Source organism: Haliotis rubra, unplaced genomic scaffold, assembly GCF_003918875.1.
Source record: "Haliotis rubra isolate DU_JTF1 unplaced genomic scaffold, ASM391887v1 Scf388, whole genome shotgun sequence".
NCBI classification, from domain to species: domain Eukaryota; kingdom Metazoa; phylum Mollusca; class Gastropoda; order Lepetellida; family Haliotidae; genus Haliotis; species Haliotis rubra.
In genome coordinates, this window is record NW_025767066.1 from 472,222 (window position 1) to 493,641 (window position 21,420).

General features: G+C 40.5%; 1 protein-coding gene across 1 annotated transcript in view; it reads left to right on the top strand.

Annotated features, from left to right (window-relative positions):
* LOC124286612 (zinc finger protein 106-like) overlaps nt 1-3,260 on the top strand; it is a 64,110-nt gene extending 60,850 nt beyond the window's left edge. The window contains exon 15 of the mRNA XM_046722993.1: nt 2,348-3,260. Coding sequence (XP_046578949.1) covers nt 2,348-2,404 — 57 coding nt within the window. The 3' untranslated portion in view covers nt 2,405-3,260. The remainder of the gene's footprint in view (nt 1-2,347) is intronic.
* Nucleotides 3,261-21,420: the final 18,160 nt, after the last annotated feature.

Genomic DNA, 21,420 nt, shown 5'->3' on the forward strand with positions numbered 1-21,420 from the left:
TATTCCCCGACACAACAAGCTGTACTGGCATTGCCGTTCAGTGTTGCCACCGGCACCTGGACGACTGGTTACTCCGGGTGCTTGCCACTCACTTGAGTCGAGATGTAACATTTTCAGTGATAAGTATTCTCACCAAGTTGGGTTGGATTATCAATCTCAAGAACTCAGAGCTTGTTCCAACACAGGATCTGGTCTTTCTGGGAGCGAGGTTTGAGACAAGGTGAGGCATGGTCTCCCTGTCTCCTCCAGTCCCATCGGACATGGCTTCGGTTGCTAAGCAACATGGCGGCGACAGTGGACGTAGTTTGGCATGCGTGGTTGAGGAAGCTACCGATACAGCAAGCTTTAGCTGAGAAGTGGTCCCATTCAGAGAATTACGTGAGGACTCCAGAGTGGTTGATTCCTCATTCCTCTTAGGCGACCTCACATTGTCGGGCCTTTGGTCGGAAAATGAGGTGAGCCTGCACATCAATGTGTTAGAATTGAGAGCAGTCCAGATGGTGTTCAAACGCCTCGTGGTACAGGTTCGAAGCTGGTTGGTTCGTCTAGAAATGGACAGCCAGATGGCAATGACCTACATCCTGAAGCATGGCGGTACGGTGTCACCGACTCTCCTTCAGGAGGCGAGGCATGGCAGTTTCTACTGTGGTGCGACCAGTTCAACATTTGGCTGATGCCTGTTTATCACACGGGGGGTAGACAACGTTCGTGCAGATGCACTCTCCTGGCATATACTAGTCCCCCACTAGTGGATGCTTAATTGGGGGATATTCAGGATTATCTTCCAGTTGTTCGGGTCATTCCAGGTGGATCTGGTTGCCTCTGGAGTGGTGAATCAGATACCAGTGTTTTGCTCAGGAAGGTGGGGCCTTCCCACCTGTACCCCTGACACCCAAGGTTCTCTCGCAGCTAACCACCCAACCAGCGTGACTACGTGTGCTTCTTGCACCTCTTTGGTCGGCTCAACACTGATTTCCGGTAATTCTCAGGTTTCTGGCTCAGCCTCCTGTACTATTACCCTTTCGACCGCACCAGCTATCCCAGAACGGAGCGCTGCACCCGAATCCCAGGATTCAGTGGGTGGCATGGCCACTGTCAGGAATTGCCTCCAAGCGAGTGGAATATCTGCATCAGACACAATTCTGCCTTTGCGGAGGGATGGGACAAACGTTCAATATGAGGATAGATGGACCTGTTATGCGTGCTGGTGTGGAAACAGAGTGATTCTTGATCCCTTTTCTTCGAATCTAGTCGAAGTACTGGAGCTTTTACAGTCTCGGTTGGAGGCCGGTCTAGCCGCGTATACTATCCGAGGCTACTCCACCCACAGCAATCTCTGCCTTCCACATACCCGCCAGATGTCCTCTTAGGACAACACCCTATGGTGCAGTGCTTTTTTGCAGATGTGGACAGAATCTGTCCGACTGTCCGGCGGATTGGTCCCCGGTTGGACTTGTCCATCGTTCTTGTTTGGATGTCAGGTCCTCCCTTTTACAATCTTTCGTCTCTTTCACTCCAGCTGTTAAGTTGGAAGGCAGCCTTTCTTTTGGCGGTAACGTCTGGCAGGAGGGTTGGCGACATTCATGCAATGTCAGCGGATCCTGAACTCACCGTCTTTCTTAAAGACAGGGTTAGTATTTGCTTGCCAGACTCTTATCGTCTTAAGATTGCAGGTTCCTTTCATGTAACGGCGTGTAAAATCATGTTTTCTGATGTGTTCTCAGCCTATCGGGCTAATATGCTTGACAGCTGTTGTCCCACCCCTAGTCACAGCCCCCGCCTGATTTACAGCGGCAGTCAGGTGTCAGGGTAAGTGTGTTTTCTCTCTCTCCGTCGATTGGGAAATTAGCGTGTGGTTTAGTGTGCCAGACAGAATACCACTCCCAACTCTCTGTCTATGGGAGTCTTATGCTTATAAGTACCCCAAAGAGGATATCTTTTGAAAAAAGAATCGAACAAACCTGCAGAGATTTCTGATTCTTTGAGAAGAGTCCTCCTTGGGGTTGGGCGCCCACCTCCCCTCATTTTGTGTGATTACGTTCAGCATGAAAAGTGAGGTACAAGGTTTATGCTTAGAGTTACCTGCTCTTGGTTGTTGGTGCCCCCAGGGGCCCTGTAGGGGTGGCTGAACAAGATAAAAATGATTTTTTTGTTTTGTAAATATTTTATTGAAAAATATAGTTACAACTGTCATATAAGCATTAAAATGCCCATTTTAAAATCCTAAGTACCGGTACCCCAAGGAGGACTCTTTTCAAAGAATCAGAATCCTCTGCAGGTTTGTTTGAATTTTTCTGAAGCAAAGCAGATTTGTTTTTGTAACTGACTGTTTACATTTCTGTTTCAGTCTCTTGAATCTCACATGAGAAAACATTTGGACAGTCTCAGTGGGCTGACTGCTTGAATGTGATCTTCCATAGTTCATCTCCTGGGCTGAGTACACTGAAGATGAGTTGAAGATGATTTAAAATGCATGTCGTTATACTCAGGAACAAAAAGTACTGTCACCTTCCAACTGAAGTTTAGACAAGACATTCCTCACTGGGAAAACTCAACAGATATCGTACAGATTGGAGGTTTCAACTTGGAATATGGGTACATTGTACCGTCTTATTCAGTTACAGAAGCTTAAATATCAAGTACCTACTCCCAGTCATTAGAAATGTTTTAGATGTTATACATAATATTAATATCCCCAAATACATCATATTTAGAACAATTTTGTTTGTCCACTGCTGTGGGACATTTCAGGACTTTCAAGTGTATGTTAGACCACTGTAGTTGCAACCCTATCTAAAAGCTCCTGTGATATCAAATATTGAAGTTCCCTTATGAACTGCTTTGACCAAGATATCTCTTGTGATTTGACAAACATCTGTACATTCATTGTGTTCATATAGCTTATCGGTGCATGATATGTCTTATAATTGTTTGTGTAATTCTTATGATAAACCCTTTAGAACTTCTTCTAATGAACTTGCAAATGATATGAAACTCATTTTGATATTATTGTCAGCGACCAGAAAGATTTTGTATGCTCAGATTCTGTGAATGTTCCATTCACCTGATGTGAAGTCAGCTTATGCCAAGGCCTGCCTGTCCAGCAGGGTCTGTAAACTACCTACAAATCTTGATATCTTCAATATGGTTGCCACAGCAGCTATATTGAAAACAAATGTATTGCCAAAATGCATACTTGTTACCATATATTAACTGATGCTTAGTTGACAGTACATGACAGTGAGTGAAACTGCCAGAGTTTATATTCTTTCATTTGAAAAAGTTGTCACGACTCTTCATTGTCTGTAAAGTCAAAGGGATTCCAAGGTTAAGGCTCATGTAAAATACTGATGAAGCTGAAATGACCGTTATGGTACTCCATAAAGATCTTCATGACCAGTGATTCACAGATAGATGCCTCAAATGTTGTGGTTATGTAGAATCAAAGTAGAGACTGAAACATCCTTTCTTGACCTGTTGTCCAGGTTGGGTACTGCATTATATACAAAGATCACTGCTGTTATTTAATCCGTCAGTATTTCAGATGGTTTGTTATTTTTTGTGTCTCATAGTTCAGTGGGTTGTTTCTTTGCATTTATAATTTGACATTTCTAGACGGAGATGTATTTTCACTGTGATAGTTTTATGTAGAAGTAGTGCTACTATTGTGTTCATGTCAGTATTTTATCTGAGTAAGCATTTTGCAAACTTTGACAATCAAATATAGGTATTTTTCAGTATCACTGCAGTTTTCATTTGTAACAAGAGTTCCCATTTCTGTTTATTAAATAAAAGAACATTCCATCTCAAAATACCATTTAACCTAAAATAACCGCCAACAGCAAATATCATGTGCCTCATAGTCCAGGTATTTATTGGCAAAGTGTTCTAATACTGCCTTGAACTCGACATATCTCACATTATACCGTTTATAATCAACTGACACCTTACCTTCCCTCCTCCACCTTTGTCCAGGAGTGCTGCACTAATCAGTTGGAATGATAATTTGTGTATATTAGTTTTATTACAATAATAGGACTTGTCCTGTTTTGTAACTGAATATTTACAGTTTGATATATACTGTTGTGTGTTTTATGCTCAGAAAAAAGTAAGGTGGAATAACACATCAATATGAACAAAATAGCTCCTGTTGTATCTATGGATGTACATAAACTTGTAAATATGGCAATAAAATATAGTACACATATGTTTTGTGATTATTTTTATCCCCCGGCATGAAATGGGGGATATAGTCGTCGCCTCGTCTGCCTGTCCGTCCGTAATCATTATGTTTCCGAAGCATAACTCAAAAACCATTCAATATTTTTCAGCAAAAATTGGTAGATATATCAAAGAGAACCTAAAGTGGTGCCTTTTGCTATTTACAGATTTTGGTCATTTTTATTTTTCCCGGTTTCCATGGAAATGATTTGGACTTAACTCTAAAACTTCTTAATATCTTTCAGCAAATCTTGGCAGACATGTGGGACAGATCTTGAAGTGGTGCCTTTTGCTATTTACAGATTTTTGTCATTTTTATCCCACCAGCATGTAATATCTTTCAATATCTTTCTTCAAGACTTGGTAGATATATCAAACTTAAGCTAAAGTGGTGCCTTTTGCTGTTTACAGTTTTGTGGCATTTTTATTTTTATTGGTTTCCATGGAAATGTTTCGGACTTAGTCTCAAAAGGGATGGGTGGGCTTCATTTCCGGAGCACAACTCAAAAACTTCTTAATATCTGTCAGCAAAACTTGGCAGATATGTGAGGCAGATCCCAAAGTGGTGAGTTTTGCTATTTGCAGATTTTTGGCATTGTTATTTTTCCCGGTTTCCATGGAAACAATTCGGAGGGATGTGCTTCGTTTCCAGAGCACAACTCAAAAAATGTTCAATATCGTTCCCATGGCAACAAGTTCTACTTAGACTGAAATTGGTGGTTGTGCTCTTTTCTGGAGCAGAACTCTAAAACCGTTCACTATTTCTTCACCAAACTTGGCACATAGATTGGTCTGGCGGTGTACTGGTGCCTTTTGGTAGTTTTGGAATTTTGAATAAAATATTTTGGGCATTTCCATGGCAACAAGTTTGACTAAAACTGAAATTGGTGATAGTGCTCTTTTCCGGAGCAGAACTCTAAAACTGTTCAATGTTTCTTCACCAAACTTGGCACATACATAGATCTGGTGGTGTACTGGTGCCTTTTTGGTAGTTTTGGATTTCTGAATAAAATATTTTTGGCATTTCCATGGCAACAAGTTTGACATAGACTGAAATTGGTGATAGTGCTCCTTTCTGGAGCAGAACTTTAAAAACCTTTCAATACTCTCCTTCCACTTTTCTATATACAGACCTAAATATTTGGCATAATCATAACTCGTAGACATAATCATGAAGAGTATTTTGCCATTGCGGGGGATATTGATGACTTTGTCTTTTTGTTTATATTTTTTTACATCAGTGTTGGAAGTATGCACTCAAGAATCATACAGGCAGACCACTTACAATACAAAATGCACTCCACAAACACATTGTAAACCAAAGTCACTGTGTTCTTTAATCTGATTGGTTGAAAAACGTGATCAAATGGTATTTGATTCCCGGAAATTCTTTTCGTATTAATACATACAAACATCGCTCACACCATTGTATTGTTATGTCGTCAGCTGTGATGACGTCATTAAAATCATATTGTGACGTAAAGTCCGAATGACGTCACAAATGAGCAGTTCCAGATGCTACCATGGGAGACAGCCGAAACGGCCGGCTGATGACATTTCACTGATGTACCCGTACTTGATGTCAATTAGAGCAGACACAAAAAATGTGTGTGGACCTTTCGGTTTACTTTTGTGTTTACAATGTCGATAAACATCATGTGTTGGCGAATTTCCGGGTGTTATTGAGTATTTGAAGCACGGGAATATTTCATTTGAAACCTCCGGCTGACGCCGTCTGTTCGAAATGAATTCCTGTGCTTCAAATACTCAATAACACCCGGAAATTCGCCAACACATGATGTTTATCTCCTAATTGAAAAATGTTCACAAAATTCCAATGTGTGTAGACTCTTCTGCAATTAGAAATTTCAGTGGTTGCTTACTTCAAATGTAACGCTCACTTCTCTCAGTTGTCAAATGTGTCACTCTTTTCTCTCAATTGTCAAATGTGTCACTTCTCGCAGTTGTCAAATGCATATTTCACTCCTCTGGGTTGTCAAATGTGTCACTTCTCTCAGTTGTCAAATGTGTCACTCACTCCTCTGGGTTGTCAAATGTGTCACTTCTCTCAGTTGTCAAATGTGTCACTTCTCTCAGTTGTCAAATGTGTCACTCACTCCTCTGGGTTGTCAAATGTGTCACTTCTCTCAGTTGTCAAATGTCAAATGTGCTTCACTTTGTCTCTCAAGTTGTCAAATGTGTCACTTCTCTCAGTTGTCAGTTGTCAAATGTGTCACTTCTCTCAGTTGTCAAATGTGTCACTTCTCTCAGTTGTCAAATGTGTCACTCACTCCTCTGGGTTGTCAAATGTGTCACTTCTCTCAGTTGTCAAATGTGTCACTTCTCTCAGTTGTCAAATGTGTCACTTCTCTCACAAATCACTCTCTCAGTTGTCAAATGTGTCACTCTTTTCTCTCAATTGTCAAATGTGTCACTTCACTCTCAGTTGTCAAATGTGTCATTTCACTCCTCTGGGTTGTCAAATGTGTCACTTCTCTCAGTTGTCAAATGTGTCACTCACTCTCTGGTTGTCAAATGTGTCACTTCACTCAGTTGTCAAATGTGTCACTCACTCAGTTGTCAAATGTGTCACTTCTGTCAAATGTGTCACTTCACCAGTTGTCAAATGTACTTTCAGTTGTTGGCGATCTGTAACTTGTCACTCAGTGTGTTGTCAAATGTCAAAATGTTTCAGACTCTCACTAGTTCAAATGTGACACTCAGTTTGTTTTGCTCCATCTGTCGGTTGTCAAATGTGTCACTTCTCCTCAGTTGTCAAAATGGCTGTATTGCTTCACTTCATTAACTCACTCACTCACTCACTCACCTACTCCTCCTGGGTTGTCAAATGTGTCACTTCTCTCTCAGTTGTCAAATGTGTCACTTCCAATTCCTCTCAGTTGTCAAATGTGTCAAATTCTCTTGTCAGCTGTCAAATGTGTCACTTCCTCTCAGTTGTCAAATGTGTCACTTCTCTCAGTTGTCAAATGTGTCCATTCACTTCTCTCAGTTGTCAAATGTGTCACTTCTCTCAGTTGTCAAATGTGTCACTTCACTTCTCTCAGTTGTCCAAATGTGTCACTTCTCTTGGTTGTCAAATGTGTCACTTCTCCTCAGTTGTCAAATGTGTCACTTCACTCTCAGTTGTCAAATGTGTCACTTCTCTCAGTTGTCAAATGTGTCATTCACTTCTCTCAGTTGTCAAATGTGTCACTTCACTTCTCCAGTTGTCAAATGTGTCACTTCACTCAGTTGTCAAATGTGTCACTTCTCTCAGTTGTCAAATGTGTCACTTCACTTCACTTCACTTCTCTCAGTTGTCAAATGTGTCACTTCACTCAGTTGTCAAATGTGTCACTTCACTCACTCCAGTTGTCAAATGTGTCACTCTCTTAGTTGTCTGGGTTGTCAAATGTGTCACTTCTCTCAGTTGTCAAATGTGTCACTTCTCTTAGTTGTCAAATGTGTCACTCACTTCTCTCAGTTGTCAAAATGTGTCACTTCTCCTCTCAGTTGTCAAATGTGTCACTTCTCTTAGTTGTCCAAATGTGTCACTTCACTCAGTTGTCAAATGTGTCACTTCACTCAGTTGTCAAATGTGTCACTTCACTCAGTTTGTCAAATGTGTCACTTCACTCTCAGTTGTCAAATGTGTCACTTCTCTCAGTTGTCAAATGTGTCACTTTCTCTCAGTTGTCAAATGTGTCACTTCACTCAGTTGTCAAATGTCACTTCTCAGTTGTCAAATGCATCATTCACTTCTCTCAGTTGTCAAATGTGTCACTTCTCTTAGTTGTCAAATGTGTCACTCACTCCTCTCAGTTGTCAAATGTGTCACCTCACTTCTCTCAGTTGTCAAATGTGTCACTTCTCTCAGTTGTCAAATGTGTCACTCACTTCTCTCAGTTGTCAAATGTGTCACTTCTCTCAGTTGTCAAATGTGTCAAATGTTCACTCACTTCTCAGTTGTCAAATGTGTCACTCACTTGTCAGTTGTCAAATGTGTCACTCACTCCTCAGTTGTCAAATGTGTCACTTCTCTCTCAGTTGTCAAATGTCACTTCACTCTCTTCAGTTGTCAAATGTGTCACTCACTTCTCTCAGTTGTCAAATGTGTCACTCACTTCTCTCAGTTGTCAAATGTGTCACTTCTCAGTTGTCAAATGTGTCACTCACTTCTCAGTTGTCAAATGTGTCACTTCTCTTGAGTTGTCAAATGTGTCACTTCACTTCTCTCAGTTGTCAAATGCATCATTCACTTCTCTCAGTTGTCAAATGTGTCACTTCACTTCTCTCAGTTGTCAAATGTGTCACTCACTTCTCTCAGTTGTCAAATGTGTCACTCACTTCTCTCAGTTGTCAAATGTGTCACTCACTCTCAGTTGTCAAATGTGTCACTTCTCACAGTTGTCAAATGTGTCACTCACTTCTCACAGTTGTCAAATGTGTCACTTCTTCTCTCAGTTGTCAAATGCATCATTCACTCCTCTCAGTTGTCAAATGTGTCTTCTACAGTTGTCAAATGCATCATTCAGTTCTGCAGTTGTCAAATGCATCATTCATTTCTCCTCTCAGTTGTCAAATGTCACTTGTCAGTTCACCAGCCAGTTGTCAAATGCATCATTCACTCTACAGTTGTCAAATGTGTCACTCACTTCTCTCAGTTGTCAAATGCATGTCCTCACTTCTCTCAGTTGTCAAATGTGTCACTTCTCTCAGTTGTCAAATGGGTCGCTCACTTCTCGCAGTTGTCAAATGTGTCACTTCACTCAGTTGTCAAATGTGTCACTTCACTCAGTTGTCAAATGCATCATTCAGTTCTCTCAGTTGTCAAATGTGTCACTTCTCTTAGTTGTCAAATGCATCATTCAGTTCTCTCAGTTGTCAAATGTGTCACTTCTCTTAGTTGTCAAATGTGTCATTCCATTCTCGCAGTTGTCAAATGTGTCACTCACTTCTCACAGTTGTCAAATGTGTCACTTCTCTCAGTTGTCAAATGCATCATTCACTCCTCTCAGTTGTCAAATGTGTCACTTCTCGCAGTTGTCAAATGTGTCATTCAGTTCTCGCAGTTGTCAAATGTGTCATTCACTTCTCTCAGTTGTCAAATGTGTTCACTTCTCTCAGTTGTCAAATGTGTCACTTCTCTCAGTTGTCAAATGTGTCACTTCTCTCAGTTGTCAAATGTGTCACTTCACTCCTCTCAGTTGTCAAATGTGTCACTTCTCTCAGTTGTCAAATGCATCATTCAGTTCTCTCAGTTGTCAAATGTGTCACTTCTCTTAGTTGTCAAATGTGTCACTTCTCTCAGTTGTCAAATGTGTCACTTCTCTCAGTTGTCAAATGTGTCACTTCTCTCGCAGTTGTCAAATGTGTCACTTCACTCAGTTGTCAAATGTGTCACTTCACTCAGTTGTCAAATGTGTCACTTCTCTCAGTTGTCAAATGCACCATTCACTCCTCTCAGTTGTCAAATGTGTCACTTCTCTCAGTTGTCAAATGGGTCGCTCACTTCACTCAGTTGTCAAATGTGTCACTTCACTCAGTTGTCAAATGTGTCACTTCTCTCAGTTGTCAAATGTGTCACTTCTCTTAGTTGTCAAATGTGTCACTCACTTCTCTCAGTTGTCAAATGTGTCACTTCTCTCAGTTGTCAAATGTGTCACTTCTCTCAGTTGTCAAATGCATCATTCACTCCTCTCAGTTGTCAAATGTGTCACTTCTCTTAGTTGTCAAATGTGTCATTCACTTCTCTCAGTTGTCAAATGTGTCACTTCACTCAGTTGTCAAATGTGTCATTCCATTCTCTGGGTTGTCAAATGTGTCACTTCTCTTAGTTGTCAAATGTGTCACTCACTTCTCTCAGTTGTCAAATGTGTCACTTCCTCTCAGTTGTCAAATGTGTCACTTCTCTCAGTTGTCAAATGTGTCACTTCTCTCAGTTGTCAAATGGTGTCACTTCTCTCAGTTGTCAAATGTGTCACTTCACTCAGTTGTCAAATGTGTCATTCAGTTCTCTCAGTTGTCAAATGTGTCACTTCTCTTAGTTGTCAAATGTGTCATTCCATTCTCGCAGTTGTCAAATGCATCATTCACTTCTCTCAGTTGTCAAATGTGTCACTTCTCTCAGTTGTCAAATGTGTCACTTCTCTCAGTTGTCAAATGTGTCACTTCAGTTCTCAGTTGTCAAATGTGTCACTCACTTCTCTCAGTTGTCAAATGTGTCACTTCTCTCAGTTGTCAAATGTGTCATTCACTTCTCTCAGTTGTCAAATGCATCATTCACTTCTCTCAGTTGTCAAATGTGTCACTCACTTCTCTCAGTTGTCAAATGTGTCACTTCTCTCAGTTGTCAAATGCATCATTCAGTTCTCGCAGTTGTCAAATGCATCATTCACTCCTCTCAGTTGTCAAATGCATCATTCAGTTCTCGCAGTTGTCAAATGCATCATTCACTTCTCGCAGTTGTCAAATGTGTCACTCACTTCTCTCAGTTGTCAAATGTGTCACTCACTTCTCTCAGTTGTCAAATGTGTCACTCCTCTCAGTTGTCAAATGTGTCACTCACTTCTCACAGTTGTCAAATGTGTCACTCACTTCTCACAGTTGTCAAATGTGTTGCTCACTTCTCTCAGATGTCAAATGCATCATTCACTCCTCTCAGTTGTCAAATGTGTCACTTCTCGCAGTTGTCAAATGCATCATTCAGTTCTCGCAGTTGTCAAATGCATCATTCACTCCTCTCAGTTGTCAAATGCATCATTCAGTTCTCGCAGTTGTCAAATGCATCATTCACTCCTCTCAGTTGTCAAATGCATCATTCAGTTCTCGCAGTTGTCAAATGCATCATTCACTTCTCGCAGTTGTCAAATGTGTCACTCACTTCTCTCAGTTGTCAAATGTGTCACTCACTTCTCTCAGGTGTCAAATGTGTCACTCCTCTCAGTTGTCAAATGTGTCACTCACTTCTCACAGTTGTCAAATGTGTCACTCACTTCTCACAGTTGTCAAATGTGTTGCTCACTTCTCTCAGATGTCAAATGCATCATTCACTCCTCTCAGTTGTCAAATGTGTCACTTCTCGCAGTTGTCAAATGCATCATTCAGTTCTCGCAGTTGTCAAATGTGTCTCACTTCTCTCAGTTGTCAAATGTGTCACTCCTCTCAGTTGTCAAATGTGTCACTCACTTCTCACAGTTGTCAAATCTGTCACTCACTTCTCACAGTTGTCAAATGTGTTGCTCACTTCTCTCAGATGTCAAATGCATCATTCACTCCTCTCAGATGTCAAATGTGTCGCTCACTTCTTTCAGTTGTCAAGGTCGGTGGGGTAGCCTAGTGGTGAAAGCGTTCGCTCATCACGCAGAAGACCTGGGTTTGATTCCCCACATGTGTGAAGCCCATTTCTGGTGTCCCGCCGTGATATTGCTAAAAAGCGGCGTAAAACTAAACTCACTCACTCAGATGTCAAATGCATCATTCACTTCTCTCAGCTGTCAAATGCATCATTCACTTTTCTCCATTGTCAAATGCATTGCTCACTTCTCTCGATTGCCAAATGCATTGCCCACTTCTTGCAGTTGTCAAATATGTCACTGCTCTTGGTTGTTAAATGCATCACTCACTTCTCTCATTTGTCAAATGCATTTCTCGCAGTTGTCAAATGTATCAAAAAAGCTTTGTCACATAGCAAACAGGGTTTGAGTATAGTTGTTCTTACACTGGTATGATATGTACGGGTGTACATTTAAGCTTAACATAAATACTGGTACATGCTGAAAATACCAAGTCAAGATGCAAAGCATCTGGTACCAAAATAGCTGTTTATCATCTAATGTATTTCAAAAGGTTTTAAGTGCAGTTAGTTGACATAATTTGCTAAAAAGTGCATACTGTAGTACATTTTTATCTTGCTTCATGGCTGAAGGTAGATCAACGATGATGTCATGCCATGAATGTCTGCTGGCAAAGTATACATGATGACACCAGCTAGGGTGTGAGGTGTTACTTATTGCTGGTGATAAGCTGACACCTTGTAACAGTGAATGAAATAACATACAAATATATCATTTTTTACATTTACTTTCTCAGTACAGATTCTAGTACTTTTGTTGGGTTGAGTCCCATCCAGGATTGGAATTTACACCCTCAGAGTCAGGCACCTAATCACCAGCACACGAAGTCAGCCGTCTAACAACTGTAGACTACCAAATGTCCGACTTCCATTTTAGTGGAAGACACTGTGGCTAAGCGGGTTAGTATGTTTATTCTCGGCTTGATCCAGACAAAGTTGAAGATTACCAGGAAGTGAAGCAAGTGTGACCGAATCAGTACGAGATGACTGAAGAGGGTTTCCAGATGACAGACGGGTGAGACTTTGTTAAGGTTCATCGCGTTATTTTTCAACTTTTATACATTGTAAGTTGAATTTGCATTTTTTGATAATTTGTTACTGTAAGTCTAAACCTAAAGGTATCAGAATCTGCAAAGTTGTGGTTTACGTTGCATGTGACCTTTAAACATTACATCTAAACTGTTATGAAGTCATTTATAAACAATGCTGGTTACTGAATACCCAAATTAACCTAGACAAACAACCACACAAACCATCAAATTTGGCATCTCTAGTGCACATGCACTCGTCATACACACACACAAACGCTAGTATAAGTGACAACTACAATGTCAATCTGATGTAGACATTTATTTACATAAAGTGATTAATATATATTTAATTGGTAGAAACAGAACACTAACCTGTAATCAATACTAACTTCTGAGCTGTATGATTCCTCATAGGGTCTCTCTGTCCCAGTGCAGTGTGCCGTGTCAGTGAGACCGTGCAGAGGTGAAAACAAAGGGTTTAGAAGTAGGACACAAATTCAAAACTAACCACTTACGGTTTTGCCCAGGCTTCTACTTTGATTGATAAGCCATACTTACCAATCTACCCTACACTGAAGGGGACTGACCCAGTGAGAATAAACAAAAGAGAAGAGCTGTATTGATGTTACCTAGCTTACACTTGCAGTCTCAAATGAGAGATTATATTATTGTAGATATATAGATGAAGATGACTGCTTTATAAATACACAACACAAATACAATAACAAATATAAGTTACTACATTTTATCTTAAGATATACTAACGGAAAAAAGTTACTGTGCAAAACATAAAATTGCATGAAATAAAAGCTACGGTATTTGAAAAGTTATAAAAATAACCCTAAATAAACATGTAGCAAAGCCCTTTGCATGAAATTCAATATCACTTTGTGCACAATGAACTTGCTTATTTTTCACATGCTTTTTGACACCTGAAGTTCACACACCTGATATTGAAGAACAGTTGATTATTCTCTAGTCTCTGAATGTTGTGGAATACAAGTTGATTTCAACCTAAACTGCGCATATATCATGCCCCAAAATTTTCCCAAAATGAAGTGGCCAGACATTTTGGTGTCAACAGTCCATTGAAACACGATCTCATCTCTATGCAGACGTTTTTAACATAATGGGAACACAAGAGATTTGCGTCAGACCGGCCGCCCACGCATGATGCAACAAAACAAACACAATCGGCTGACCCATCTAAGGAATCGATTTACAGTGAGTAAGGTAAACACCACAAATCATGTTATTATCTTTTTGCATTAAAAATGGCACAACGTCAGATACTGCAGAGTTACTTTATTCCAGTAGTATATATACAAATGACATTATTTACAGCATGTTGAAGTAAAACAGCTAAATGATAAAACATGATCCAAATGTACAGAAATACACTCTACCAGAGAGCGGAAGGTCGTGAGTTTGATCCCCGGCCTCGTCAAACCAAAAGACGTTCAAATATAATACTTGTTGGTCCCCGCATGGCGCTCGGCATTAATTGGTACAACATGTAGGACTGGTCAGCTCGGAGTCAGTATAATGTGTCTGAGTGGGGTATTCATGTTTCACTGCAGCATGGTATCTCAGTGGGCTAGCACTATAAAAGTACAAGCAGCCACACATACACACGCAGGCACGTCATATGAGTGAAATATTCTTAAGTACAACATTAAACCCCATTTCACCTAACCTCTTCTGAAAATGATTGTCTTTTCTCAAGTGATAGCTAGATAGAGCTGAGTCCTATCAAAGTATGTTCCTTGGCAGTAAATTATCACAACGTTGCTGGTGCCTTATCTATTGGTGAAAAGCATGTATTTTCCAATCAATTTGTGGTAAACTCCAAACTCACTTCAAATCTTTTCATACACTCAGGAATGTTCTGAATTATTGTTTGAACTCCACATTTGTGACATTATATACATCAGTGTGGACAAACTACAAAGATGGCTATTGTAGTGCATGTGCACTTTGTAATGACAGTTTGGAGCTTGTCTCACAATAATGGCCGATTGAAATTGACTGCTGGTACACTTTCAGTAACATTTAATTTAACAGTTAGGTATTAGGATCCCTCAATAATCATCAGGGCTGTTTCCCCAAAAGGATAAAAATACAACAGTGGAAAGAAAGGAAAGAATCTTTACAGACGCCAGTAAGGAAGTAAGCTGTTCAGTAATAGTATATGGATAAATGCCAGCCATTCAATAATTTCTCATAGATAAATCCGAGGCATACTGTTCAAAAAGATAGAAGTTAAGTCCAAACAATGTTTCTTGATAAATCCTTCCTTAAGGTAATAAGAACAAATTTCTTAGAAAACTAGTCAAATTGTGTGTACATATACTGACCCACAAAAGAAACATCACTTTTCAAAACCAAATGCAAAATTTTGTTCTTACAAAATGGTGTTTTTATTAGGGCTCCTTGCCTCCGGAGCACAACTCAAAAACTTCTTAATATCTTTCAGTAAAACTTGGCAGATATGTGAGGCAGATCTTGAAGTGGTCCCTTTTGCTATTTGCAGATTTTTGTCATTTATTTTTTTCATGATTTCCATGGAAACGATTTGCACTTAGTCTAAATTCAAGCTGGACTTTAAGTAACTGTCAGATGATTTGTTCTTTCAAAGATGTGGGGGCCAGGGGGATATGTCATCTTCTGATGACTTTGTTTATTATTCCGCCGTATTTGGTACCAAACATAGCTCCTAAACCAGTGCTCAGAATCACTTCCAAAAAGTCACCAAGGTGCCCACAACGCTGAAGTTTCAATTTCCAAAGCAATAATCTCCGAAACTACAAGTCCAATGACTACCAAATTTCTGGGGCACCTCTGGAATCCGATTACTTTCAATTTCAACTGCAGGCTAAGAGGCACCGTTTGGCCGCTATATTGGATTGAAGGAAATCTGACGTTTTTGGCAGGTAGGCATTTCCACTGTTCTGTACATTATATGTGTACATATGATAACTAAAGTCCTGGCAATTCCAAAACACTAATTGATTTGACTGTAGACCCACAAACAACAGAGCTACGGCCTGTTAAAGAGGGAACTATTTCTTCTCCGGAACTATTTGAAAGGTACATGATCCCCGCGACCCCGGCTGTATTTGGAATGTCCTCTCACATGTCAAAAACGTATTCTGGCTCCAATTTTGACGGTTTCTAGCCCTAAAATACACTTCAAACACTCGTAACTATGAGACCAACCGTCCGATTTCGACAAAAATTTACCTGTGCATGTTGGCTGTTAATTCCATTAATGTATCTCCAAAGACAACAGAAGTAAAATTTTATTTTCATCACTGTAGTTGCTATTTTCATCAGTTCTCTACAGATCGCAATGAAAATTTTCAGTATGTATCTCAAAAGTTTGCTGATCATTTTCCGTTCTATGGTGCATGTTAAAAGTATCACTGTTTGGTAATGTTCATGATTGTTAGAGGTAAATGAGATAGCTGATGAAAGCGCCAGTAAAATCTAACAACCCCCTCTCACTGGCTTTCCAATGCTGAAAGAGCAAATCCACTTTTGGTATCAACTGGGTCTTCTGCGGTTTGTCTATGGTTATAAGTGACCTGTTTACAGGTGTCATGTGTACTTCCAGTATATTTGCTTGCTCTGGGTTCACAAGTTCAGTTGCCATAGCGTGATAGCGTAACAGTATAATGTATACTGACACTAGGTATGGAAATACCTTACTTGCTGTGGATTCAAACGATCAGTTGCGACAGCATGAGAGATGGGGCTTGGTAATTTTTCTATATGCTGTTGAAATTAGATTATTGGAAACATTTGAGATAATGTGAATCACAGTGAACATTTCTCATCATTTGGTTGCAGTCACTTTTAGCTTGATAACCGTGTAAGAATCTACATCGAAACGCCGCTCAATGCAACAAACAATAAACATCCATAAAGTTGTATGTTTCATGTTTTGACCCACCAACTTCTAGAATGCCGATGAAACAACTTGCACCTTTTTTAGCTAAGGCTACAAAATTTCCATTTTTCTGAGCATAAATTTGTCAAAACTGGTGGTGATGTCATCCATTCAGTTAAAACAAATACCGGTAGATAATTTGCAGTTGAATGCAAGAACATTTTTCTTGTTTCTATGAAGTTCTAATAAAGTCAGCATCTGTTTCTAAAGCTACAAGTGTCATAATCCAAACCATACTACACAATCCTTTGTATCTAACCCTGGACAATAAGAATTCACACATTTCCCATGACTGGCAGAGATATAATCCCTATTAATTGTAGTCATTATTTCTTTCGACACTACAAGACAGGTAAAAGTGTCTAGATTGAATTTAAGCCAAGGAGCCCTCTATTGCTGCTCACAACTATATTTATGGTTGTATTGTTTTGTTAACATGTTTTTCAATCCAAATTTACAGTTATTACCAACATCAGTGTGTTTTCTGATGAAAAAGCATATCGACCAAACTCACCTAAAAGGCAAACGTGGTAAAAGGTTCAGTATGACATTCGTGAAAATGCATGTGCATATCATGACAACCCTACCAATGAAAGCGAGTCCTAACCTCGCCTGAAATCATTTTTTGTTTTGACACAATCGCCATGCCACGACTTGCCATGACACAAGAGATCAGAGGAATCAAGTCTTGGGACGATTGCAAATTGACCAGACTGCACGGAGGGTAGCCAATCATTTTAATGTTCATGTTAGAACAATCTACCGCCTGCAGGAGAGGTATCAGGTCACAAACAGCAACCAAGACCATCCACACAGTGGGTGACCTTCAGTAACATCACAACATCAAGACCCCAGAGTGCAGCCACCATCTGCATGGTAGAGCACCAGAGACCAACTGGAAGAGCAAGCCAGACCATTGGGACTAACAACAGACCCAGCAGTGCCGATATAGTGCGGCGACGTTTGCGAGGACGAAACGTCTACTGTCACTGACCATATCATAGTCCTGTCCTCACCGCTCATCACCGGCAGTGGGCAACTCAGCATCGAAATTGGCGTTATTCACAATGGGGAACTGTGCTTTTTTCTCATGAAAGCCAATATTGTGTTTCGACAGTCAATGGCAGATTGAGAGTAAGGTGAAGGCATGGGGAACAGTTTTCCAATCAGTGTATTGTTGAAAGAGACCCGTGGGGTGGTCCAAGCATCATGGTCTGGGGTGCAATCGGTCTGAACCAGATAGTTGGCACCGAGGTACATGGGTGTTCCAGAATCTCGGTCCAGGATGAGGAAGTGACGTGACAGCTGCTCGCTATATTGACCACGTCATAAGACCCCACGTTGTACCACATTTTGGACGTCACAGAAATCACATCATAAAGCAAGACAACGCTGATGCCCACACTGCCAGAGCAACATTAGACTTCCTAAGACAACATGGCATCCAAACCCTACAATAGCCTGCACTCAGTCTTGATTTGAGTCCAATAGAACACCTTTGGGATGAGATTCAAAGAAGACTGAATGACCTCCACCCAAGGCCGACAACTGCTGCTGGACTCGATCAGGCATTTCACCATAGTACGGACCCAAGTGCCTATGGCCTTCATCAACCGGCTAATTCATTTCATGTACAGACGATGCAACGCTTTCATCGATGCCCATAGAGGCCACACACAGTACTGACTTTGGGGTATCTTAATGGTACCATTTTTGGTGATTTTGTTTGTGTGAACTCTAAATGTGATTCCTGAAAATGTGTTAACAATAAATATCCAGTTTGAACTCAATCCTCTGTTTTGATTGTTAGAGTGAATTAAAGTGTGTGCTTTAAGAAACCACTATCAGTGCAACATTTCTTTTGTGGTTCAGTATAGTTGAATATGATGACCTGTATTAAAGCAGCATTGTGCCAATATAACATGTTATATCTGGGGTTACAATTTCCCCTTCTGAGGGATACTCAAAGTTTGTGATTGTGTGCTCTCTAACATGTAATACTCCTTCAGGCTTATTACGATTTACCCCCCAGCACTTCTACTGTAATATCATCAACCCTTTTCAAGTATCCAGTAAATGCGTCAAAATGATCATTTATTCATTTCGCAGGATTAAGTCCTTCCCTCTGTCAAACCATTCGTTTCTCACAGGACATGCCCAGTTTTGAATCCATTACTAATTGTATTCTTTTCTTCCCAACCGATGTTAGCGCTTTCCCTCAGCCCGGAAAGTTGTACTGACTCTCTGCACTATGTAAGAAATTGTTATTCTGTTCTTGTAAGAAGAATTGTGAGTAGTCTTGTATACACTCTGGCTAATTGCTGTCTTAATTCCCCATTTGGAAGGATTTGAGGAGTGAAACAACAGTAGCAAACCACAGATCCATGACAATACATTGCAATACTTTCTCCCCAGTGGGGAAGATAAAGATATACCGTAGGAAAAAAAGTCATAGGAAAAAACAGTCATGGAAAATAGATTTGAGTAGGAAAAAAAGTCAAAGTCAGTACTGATAATATGTTTATTCAACAAGTCGTAACAATATTATCATCAATAGCACTAAATAAATGTCTCTGAACCACATATGAACCTAACTTATAAAAGTAATGTATTTTTTCAAGCATAATACACGACATCATTAAGCTCAAATTTCAAAGCAAGTTAAACAATCATATGACTTGTGACTTTTAATCCCATCATCCTTTAAGAACTAAATAACTAATAATATATTCATTTCTCCTGTTTTGATAAGATACAGTTGCTTACAGTATCACACTGAGATTATTTGAAGATGAAAGTGAAATAGTATTTATAAAATACAGTATAAACAAAGTAAATAACTGGAGAAAAGGATGTATTGTAATAGTTATTTTTCCCATGACATTTTTGCCTATGACTTTTTCCATGACTTTTTTCCCGATCCCACTACATCTTTATCCTGTGCAGCTTCTAATATATACTCTCCCAAAAAAGAAACGCATCATGAAAATAGCAATTTCATGTAGCAATGAAATAAAACGTGATTCATTTTACAAAAGGTTTTGCTCTGTTATGAGTCCTATGGTGTTTATGTTTTGAAACATCACAACAAAACGCACCATCCATAAAGTACCCGTATTTAACAGCATGATTTTCTACTTCGGCGTGTAGTGTCACAGAATACACAATTCACATGCAATGCACGTGAAAGTTAGGGATCAGATAGTCTCAATGATGGGTATAAAAGGTTGATCACTGTCTGTCGATTATTCACTTTATTTGGAATATTGTTGACGAACGCAAAATGCCACGTCTAAGTGAAGCCAACCGTCATATCGCCATTGGTTTGCTTGAAGCTGGCCAGTCTCAATGTGCAGTTGCCCGATGCATGAATGTTCACGAAAACGCCATTTCACGGCTCTGGGAGAGATATCGCCGGAAGAATGCGGTAGCAGATGCCCCTCGTAGTGGGCGCAGGATCGCTACATCCGGGTACATCACCTGCGTCATCGAACAGCTACGGCGACCAGTACCGCTCCACAAATACCCGGATTGAGGAGGCTTTCTGCACAGACCGTCAGGAACAGGTTGAGAGAGGCTGGTTTACGTGCCAGAAGATCTTATTTTGGCCCTGTGCTTCGACAACAACATCGTCGACATCGAGTTCAATGGTGCACCAACATTCAGGCCTGGAACCTACCGAATTGGCGTAGAATCTGGTTCAGTGATGAATCACGATTTCTATTGGAACGACGCGATGAAAGAATGCGGGTGTACAGACGTCGACGTGAACGTGTCGCCGACGCTTGCGTTCCCCAGGTGGACAGATTCGGCCAGGGAAGTGTTATGATGTGGGGAGCGATCACCTGCCGTAGGAGAAGTGATTTGGTGATGATCCAGGGCAACTTGACAGCTCAACGATACTGTGACGAAATCCTACGCCCACACCTCCTTGCAATCATTGATCGCCAGAGGGAGTTGTTTCAACAGGACAATGCCAGGCCCCACACAGCACGTCACACTAGAGACTTCCTCCAGAACCACAACATCAATGTGCTCCCCTGGCCCTCAAGATCACCGGACTTTAACCCGATCGAACATCTGTGGGACGCCCTGGACTGACGGGTGCGACGCCGTAACCCTCAGTCCCAGACACTTCAGCACCTCGCACAGGCACTACAGGCAGAGTGGGCTGCGATTGGGCAACACAAGATTCTGAGACTTATTGGTTCGATGCTGAAGCGATGCCGTGCAGTTCTGGATGCCCACGGTGGTCACACGAGGTATTGACTTCAGCGCCACCACACGTCTCCATGTGACACTCAAACTGACTTTCCTCGAGTTGGTGCCAAAGACGGATCAGTCTGCATTCCCAGTGTGCAGTTTTGCTATATTTCATTGACTCATAAAGCCTACAAGATGTTTCAAAATAAACATACAAATACAGTTGAAATTCCTATATGCATTTCTTTTTGGGGAGAGTATAGTATGACCAGAAATTATTGACAATTTTAGTAATATGTTTAATTGGATTTCTAGTATAAACAACCTCGACCAGCTATCAAGTGCTTGGTTTCATTCAAGAGAGACAGTTCCGTTGTTCCTTTTTCATTAGTTTGTAAAGGGTTATCCCCCTTTGTTTACTTGCTAGCAGACGACATTTTCAGTGATCCTCAGTATGGATGATTTAGAGAAGAGGAAGTTGATTTTAGAGTATTATAACAAGGACATCAGATCAGCTAAAGTGATTTCAAGTAGAACAGGCATCCCTTTGTCCACTGTTTATCGTGTTTTGAAAAATATTGCAAATGGATATGGCATTGAGCACCAGAGAGGCGCAGGTAGGCCCAGAAAATTGACTGTCAGTGACAGGAGGCGGCTTG